The sequence below is a fragment of the Bacillus rossius genome (genome assembly GCF_032445375.1).
Source record: "Bacillus rossius redtenbacheri isolate Brsri chromosome 4 unlocalized genomic scaffold, Brsri_v3 Brsri_v3_scf4_2, whole genome shotgun sequence".
NCBI classification, from domain to species: Eukaryota; Metazoa; Arthropoda; class Insecta; order Phasmatodea; family Bacillidae; genus Bacillus; species Bacillus rossius.
The window spans coordinates 4,555,420-4,564,241 of NW_026962011.1; the positions used below are offsets into that span (position 1 = coordinate 4,555,420).

An 8,822-nucleotide genomic window follows, 5' to 3' on the forward strand; every position below is an offset into this window, starting at 1 on the left:
CTACTTTCCCCTCCTTCAGCGGTTATCCCCAAATCCTTTTCATTCCCGTTACTCCGTTCTGCGTCACCCCTCGCGCCCCCGCTACGAGTATCTACTGGGGCCATGACTGTCTCCTGTGTTTACAATATTAAACCACTTGCACAAAGGTTATATAACTCCTAATTACGTAACTATGTTTACCCTGATCCACAAAACACTTGAAAGCAGGACAAGAATAACAGGCAGACGGCCATAGTTATAGAACACAAAGGACACCAACTATTGTTTCACAGGAGCTCGGCTCGACGGAAAACCACACCATGTGACAGTTACTTCTTTCCTCCGCAAAACACAACTCCCTCAAAAACCCGCGGAACACAGCTCATCCATCCAGTCTCGTATCGGCACTTCACTCATGTTTGTTATGGCAAATTACACTGACCTTAATCATCCTGTTTCAGGAATACCTTACACGCAGCTTCTCCTTTGTTTCTCTTCTCTCGCAGCCATATTTCTCCCTGAATACTTCTTTCTTCAGGTCCCTGTTCGGGCGCCAGCTCAGTTGTAACGTTTTCCACCCCCGACTCACATTTGTTCGGGCGCCATTGGTTGTTGCACAACTCCCCAACCAATGGGATTTTCCCGCGGTTCAGTGGTTACCGAAAAATGGCTACACAAGAGTTTGTCGCATCACTTCCACTCAACCAACTCGCAACACGTTGATCCAGTCCTTTTTCAGTCTCGCTTCCTTACTCCTCCCCTGTGCACCTTACACCCACGTTTTCTCACAGCGTCCCCTCCTCCATCTTCACCTTCTTCTTCCTCCGTCCCCTCTTCCGCCGGCCGTCCGTATCCCTCCGCCACACTCCAAAAAAGGGAATTTGACTTCACCACTGTTTAGCAAGCTCACTTATTCTAACAAAGTCTAATTTCAGAAAATGTTTAACCACTATTCTTGACGTCCTACAAGTTAGTTCACACGCAAAAGTTTCAAGCTAAAACTAAGTGGATCAGGGCGCAAGAAAGTAGTTCCTAGCCAATAACAGCCCCCTGGCTGTAGACAATACTGCTATCAAAGTTGGAAAAAAGTGGCTTAACTGCCATTTTATCAGGGCATGGGGGTAAGCTGCAGTCCACCTCACAGTAGCAAGAAGGTATCTGGCAATACCAGCTACACAAGTTGAAAGCGAACGACTAATTAGTACTGCTGGAAACACTGTGAGCATTAGGCGTGAAAATTTGTTGGCTGAAAATGTTGAAAAGCTGGTGTTTTTAAATAGCCGCTTTAGACCTTAAATTAGGCTAGCCACTAGAGTGTTCTTTCTTTGTAAACTAATGTTTCATTCATCGTCTTTTGTGGATACTTGATAAAATTATTGAATAATTATGTATGTTTGTCAGATTATTGGGTTTTACTTTTTTGGATCATATTATCCTGTTAACTAAAGTACAGATTTCTCGATCTCGACTCGATTCTCGAGAATTTTTAAATTGCTTTCTCGATCTCGTCTCGAATTAAAAAAAGTCTTTCTCGCACATGCCTACATTTTTCTTTGTAATAATAATATGGAAATTTTTGAAATTTTTAACCTCAAATACCTGTAATCCAAATCCTGTCCCTATTCCCACAAAAAAAAATTTCCCCACCTTAAATTTTTCCAGACCAAAATTCTCTATCCTGTCCAGCTCTATACAAATCCCTTTTCCTTTTTTCTGATAGCTTTGCTGATCTCTTCCTAGGAGTTTTCATATGAAAGAGGGGTTGTAATGTTTTTATAAGCATGAGAATAAATGAGCTGGACACTACTTTTATCAGATTTTTATTTGTATTGTACTGCTGAAAAATTGACTTTTAATATGTCCGGTGTACCTGTGTATGTATCATCTTTGTCGTTTACAATTTGCATTTATAGTAGTGATGGATAGAATCCCAATGCTCTCAAATCTAAATCTCAGAGTGCCTGGAATTCACCCCTTGAATGTGAATCTATGTTTCAAGAGTGAAAAATGAAATAATGTATAAGAAATAAAAATTTTAATAATTTTAAAATATGTTTTCATAGCACTTGTTTGTTGCTGAGAATGTTAGTACAGGTTAAATTGGTAATTCTTAATGATTTTACAGTATTATAAATGTCTCAAACCTATACCAACCAACTCATTTTATATCATCACATATTTATACCTATCTTAACCATTGGACACATTAAAAACTGTTTGAAGTATCACAATACCATCTTGCAAAATGATTTGAAAACATGCCAGGAAATTAAGAAAAAATATTTTCAGTAGGTTTCCCCTCCCCCCCCCGCCCCCTCCTCCCTCATTAACCAACTGAAACAAAGTATTTCTTCTGGTTTTTTTTTTTAATAAAAAAATTTTGTGTTTCAGAAACTATCTAAAAAAAGATATACTAAGATCATGTCCATAACTTTCTTAAAATCAACCAAAAAATTTAAATAACTTACTGTTGAACTATTAAAACACATTGTAGGTACTAAATGAAGCAGTACACTTACTCTTGTCTTTTGGCATTAGTAGGGCAGATCCTACACAATGTGTACTGTTCTAGATATTATAATTAAAGTAAATATAAACATGGGGACAGGGCTAAACGTACATTAGAAACACATTGTAACATGTCTTCACATACCATTAACAAATATTTCTTGGCTTAACCTATAATATTTCTAAAACATTAAGTGTAAAAATATGAGAAGGTAGTTAATACTGTATTACTTTTCAGTTTTTATTTTTTTATTTTTTTAAAGAAATTTACTGGGTAACTCTGTTTTTCTCCATTTGAAAAACGAAATTTTTGTGTCAGGTTAAGTAATGAAAGAAATAAATGTAAATCATGTTCGAGATATGTATATTGAACTTTGTATTGAGATTGGTTTTATGTGTTAAAGATCTATGATCTTCCGCATGACGTTTTTATAAATGGCATCGATCTGCTTTATCGATGGCTTGCCAATTGCATGCAACACATGCGCTCTGTTTCGTGCCAATTAAACTATATTTAACAGCCCTCTCTCTCTTTCTTGGTTAGTGTATACTATGACGATAGTTATGGGTAAACCATAATATTTCCAGCTCATGTTCTAGCCATATTTTTCGTTTTTCTATTTTAAGAGTGAACAAAATATGTTTTTGCTGCATGACTAATTAAAATTATTTATTTGGCATACTTTCATATATGTACTTTGCTTTTTAATTAAACATACTTTCCATGCAACATTAGGTATTTGTTTTTATGATAAACTTAACCTCAACAAAAATGCTTTTCTCGCATAAACGCCGCACACCTGCTCTTCAAACTTGATTTTTAGCATAAAATTTGCGATGATTGGGCAATAAAACACGGTACTTAAAACATTTTGGCAGTTGGTTACTGGGCTGGTTGTGTCAGGAGTAACTAAGTTGATGTGTGTGAAGATGCAAAAATGTGCAGCAGTAGAGTAATGCATTGGATTGTGTTGCAGGACTAATTGGGCACCATCTGCCCGGCCACATGCACCCGTACGGGGGCCCACCCATGACCTTTCCTGGGCCCCACATGCTGACACCCATGATGCACCCTCGTTTCAGATGATCAGGTTTGTTGGGGGGGCTCTGGCTCGTGTGGCCCAGCAGTCCTTGAGTCTCCTCGACTGCTCTCGGCCTCGCACTCAGAACTCTTGTTTCTTTTTTCTTCTCTCATTCTCTGTGTTCCCTTAATGCCTGCCTGCCGACACAAGGAAAGGAAAGCTCCAAGATAAGAGGTTAACTTTGAAACTAAGATTTTCTCTTTTAAAAATTTGTTATAAGTAGTTATATTTTCACATATCTTTGATTTGGGAGAATTTTTTAAAATTGTTCTTTAAGGGAACTCTAAATATTTTAAATTTTAGGCTTTGCGACTCCATGTTACTATTCATTCATTGTCTGACAGTGGACTATATAGGGCTGTAAGGACTGATTTTTCCTAGCTTGTGTTGGCGTGAGACTTTTCAGTTCTGGGTTTTCAGCATATCTTATTGGAGTTTTCCTTGTAGAAGCAAGTGTTGTGCTTGGTCTGCCAGTGGCGTTTGCGAGCTTGAAGTGTACCAGCCTCCCCGACAGCAGCATACCATCAAGTTAACAAGATAAGTTAACCACCTACTCTCGACTAAAAGTGAACAATATTTGTTGTTTGTTGGTATTAGTTTTGCTTTAAAGTGGTGACAAATCATCCTGAGAACAAAATATTTTCGAGTGCAGCATGTCTAGTGCCAACTTCACAAAAACAAAATGCTAGTTTTCACCTCCTACAGGCATAATCTTCATGGTTATTGTTCTGCGTTTTCTCCTTAATGTTTATTTAAAACATTTACGATCTCCTTGGTGCAAATATAGTTAAGAAGCACTTTTTTGTTTTAAAGAATAAATTGCTAATACTTGGTATTGAAAATTTTATTTTAGTATCTTGAGATTTTGGTAAAAGTTTTTACATGTTAATATAAGGCAACCATATTGCATCTGTAATTTATGCTTGTTGAGGAAGTGAAAAATGGCAAATTAGCAAGGTACAAGCAGAAGATTTTGAAGAGGTAGGAAAAAATTTTTTACTGAAACATATTTATGAAAAATAGAAGGTAATTTGAACGTGTCGTCACATTGTGAACATCTTAAAAAGGTTAGAAACTATGTTATATTATTTGTTTTAGTCCAGCTAACAGCTTGGAGTGGACTTCACTTTGTTTTGTTTGTATAATTGACGTGTCAGCAGGTTTGTGTGTGTTTTTAAGTACACCCAAGCTCTGTATTCATAATTGTTTGTAAGTGAAAAATATCTTTATGTACTTGATGGACTCTTTCTGTGTATTTGTCATTAAAGTGCTGGTAAGTGAAATTGTTTTTTTTTTTTTTTCTCTCATCAATGAAGTAAGTGGGTTAACATTAGTGATGTGTTGGTTCTGCTTTTTTCCGGTTCTTAGTTCGCTTCCAGTTCTTAAATAATCTGTTCTCAGTTTTAGGTTAACTTCCACACAATTTAAAGTCACACCAAAGATACAGTATGTCCTAACAAATTAATATATGACTTGTCAGTTATCAGCGCCCCACTTAAAGGTCAGTCAATCACAAACAAGTTACCTGGCGGGAAATTAAGAATGAACACTAACACTGCAGTAGCAACACACCATAGTATTTGCAAGTTATGTATGTATTATAATGGGCAATGGATGTACCGTATTTACTCGCATATAGGTCGCGGTAATTTTACCAGATTTGATGGGGAAAAAATGAAGTGTGACCTATATGTGAAGAAAAATGTGAAAAAGATTTTTATTTAGGTATAGGAAAATTTATTTACAATGTACACATACAGCGAAACCCCTTATTTACGTTACCGTTATTTACGTTTTCCCGTTATTTGCGCTATATTCTACAGGTCCGGTTTAGTTCCCATTTAGTCCAATACAATACTTTCACGTGAATTACGTCTCAAAAATCGAATCCCTCCCGCTATTTACGTCATGTAACAACCATAAACAACCAGAAAATACCGTGGGTACTTTAAGAGTAGATAATATTAGCTAGTAGGCCTAAAAACATCGTGAAAAACGTAATGTTTATAGTCGGCAATGAACATTTTAAATCGCAAAATATACATATTTTATAACATGAAAAGTTGCTTTTATTTCTAAACATGTAATAATTTAAGCCTAGGCGTGTTAAAGTCCGAGTAACTATAGCAGGAGACAATCTAAAATTAGAGATGTACGAACCTGCAAATTTTTAAGTCGAGTCGAGTCGAATTTTACAATAATTAGTTCGAGTCGATTCGAGTCGAGTTTGTAGATCATAAATTCAAGTCAAGTCGATTCGAGTCTGAATTTTTATTTGAATCTTTGACACTTAAGTCGAGCTTGAATATTTGCACTTTATTGCTAAGAGTCCTTAGATGGTTGTCTTGTTATATTGTGGCCCACTTAATCAAATATATTTAAAATACAAGTATTAATACAAATAATTCATTTAGGTTAAATTCTTAACTGATATAATACAATTCAATAATTGAGGTATAGAGCATAGAATAAAAGTATTTTCGGAATTTTTAAATTTTATTTAACAAATATCGCCCAACTGTGAAAATTAAAAAATTCGATATCTCCTAAAGTATTTGGAATTTCTTATATCCGGCGGCTTTAATGAAAAGAGGAATTTAAAGAGCATATAATAAAAGTATTTTTAGATTTTTAACTTTTTTTTTTCGCAAATACCGCTCAACTACATATTTACCTTATTTTGAACCGAACGAGTTAGCTGCGGCCTGTAGCATTCACGAGTCAATAAAAAACATTGAATATAATTTAGGCTTGTTGGCATGAAGGTTAGGGTAAGTTTCACACAATCATTAGAACATTTTTGAAAACTTTCACTTATGGGAAGTGTAAGGCCGTGCTACAATTGGCGCAACATTACAATAAACGTTCCCATAACAAATATAATACATTTAAAGATTATTGCTACAACACTAACGCCGTTACGTTGCCGGCCAATCGCAAGCTGGCACTTCCAACCAATACATGCTTTTGTATTTGTATTGAATAGTTACACTTTATAAAATACTTTATACTTCATAATTAATTTTAACTTGCCACTTAACTTGGATAGCAAACAATTATACAAAACGCAATCTCGCCGAACGTAATAGTGTAAACAAACACGGAATAAAAATTCATGTTCGCCAACCTATACTTCCTAAAATTAGTGGAGCAAAGATTTTTAAATGCCATTTCGTGATTGGTGGCGTATCAGTCGCAAACATGCGCACAAATATAACGCTACCGTTAATTTATTATTGTAACGTTGCGCCGATTGTAGCATGGATTTACTAAAAAAAAAAAAAGTAATATTTCTGCCGATATTATGATTATAAAATTTAATTCGTGTTTTGTTTATTAAAAATGTGTTTGTCTTCTTTGCTATGTGGTCACACCTGTTAAGTTGGCTATATGTAAAACTAAAATATAAATAATATGGCCGATTGTCGTCATTGTTTGTAAGTACGTGTTTCGGTCTTACGTACATAATTTTTAGTGTCGGCCGAAGTCACGTAAGGAGATATTAAGAATTTATTGTAATTCAATTTTATTATATTTTATCGAGTTTTACCCGAATTTCCTTTCGAGTTTCGCCCCGTCGAGTAAAATAAACTCGAATGCCGAGCCGAGCTGATGCTACTCGCTCGACTCGACTCGAATTTTCGAGTCTCGGCCCATCACTATCTAAAATGCACGATTGAAAAACGTAAACTCACGAATGTTTAAACGTGGCTGATTGTTAAGTTCTGATACTGTATTTCTGTCACAACTTAGCCGAAATACTGGTACGAGACAAACTTCACAAGATAAAATGAGCGGAGTCTTGGTAACTGTTTTATACATATTTTATAATTTCGGAAGTATTGTACAGTTGACGCATATTTTTTAAACTAACAATTTATTTCTGGGGATCGTAATTAATTAATTATTGGTATCAAGACATCAAGATGAACGTAAACTTGAACATGTTACGGCAGCGAGAAAACTGGTGCGTATACCAATAAACTGGTATTAGAACTGTACAATACTGGTACACAGGAGGTGGAGCTTGTATTTTTTTCCGCTAAGCTCGCATCTATTGGCTGGCTGCTGATATAAGGTCACGAGTCTGGGTGGAGCGTTGAGTGAGTTATACTGTGCATGCGCAACTCAGAGAACAGAGAGAGCCAGCCGGCGGCTACGCCGCACCGTAACAACAGCTGATCGAGTACAATGACCTTTCTCCGCACATGGCGCGCTATTGACGGTAAATTTCCATCAATTTGCGGCCCTTTTTTTAAATTTTTTTTACTGTGGTGCAATGCGTATGTGTAATGAATTACCAGTGCGACCTATATGGGGGGAATCTTAAATACCAATTTCAAGACCTCAAATTATGGGTGCGACCTATATGCAATGGCGACCTATATGCGAGTAAATACGGTAAATCCCAAGTTAACTGAGTACTCTTTATTAGCGTATGATATATTGGTTGTTATGCTCTATGAGTAATATAGGGCTTTAAAAGTAATAGCAAATACCTATAGTTAATGAGTATTAGACAATGCTTAAATCATGATAGTTAATTTTTAAGATAAGTTTTAAAAGTTTATTTTTCCACAAGTCTACTTTTAGTTAAAATGATCGTCCCTGCCTCCTAGTGAAAAATGGGTTGGAATCGTGGCACAAAGAACTCTTTTGTTTACGTTCTGTTGTCACATAGGGCTTAAAGTGAAGTTAAAAAGATTTGTGCTCTTTGGTCACCAGCAACTCATGTTGGCATTTTATTGGAAGTCTTGTATTTTCACCCGGGAAAAGTTTAGCTGTTATGCTTTCCGTAATACTGGTACTGAGATTATATTTACGTTCTAAATGCTGGTTGGTTTTCTGAGAACTGGGAACTGACACATCACTAGTTATAATATATGGATTTGCCAATCAAAGAAACCAACAACCTTGTCATGAAATAGGGACCTCAGTGCTTAAGGGCAAGCTTCAAGGTCGCGGTTGTGAATCACGGTCACCAGATAGTGCTGGGGTGAAGCTAAGAGCGAGAGATCGCAGACAGAGATATGACCGTGGCAGCGAGTGAGCAGAAGGGTGGAAGGGGGGCACCGGCGGGATCACGTGTTCATCCGGTGTTGCCAGCTCTGTGTCCCATTGAGAACAGGCGCGTGCCTAGCTAGGGGTGGACCGTTAGGCGAGTCACACCCACTCAGCAGAGTTTCAGCACTAGAAGCCCGGGACAGCCGGAATCTTCATTGGGCATCGTATAGAGCAGGATTTTTTTAGGAG

The 8,822-nt window shown here is 36.7% G+C and overlaps 1 protein-coding gene across 2 annotated transcripts in view; it reads left to right on the plus strand.

The window, feature by feature from the left end:
• LOC134541999 (BUB3-interacting and GLEBS motif-containing protein ZNF207) overlaps window positions 1-4,852 on the plus strand; it is a 71,480-nt gene extending 66,628 nt beyond the window's left edge. For both annotated transcript variants that reach the window (XM_063385778.1, XM_063385779.1), the window contains exon 10: window positions 3,465-4,852. In XM_063385778.1, the coding sequence (XP_063241848.1) occupies window positions 3,465-3,574 (110 nt within the window). In that variant the 3' untranslated portion in view covers window positions 3,575-4,852. The remainder of the gene's footprint in view (window positions 1-3,464) is intronic.
• Window positions 4,853-8,822: the final 3,970 nt, after the last annotated feature.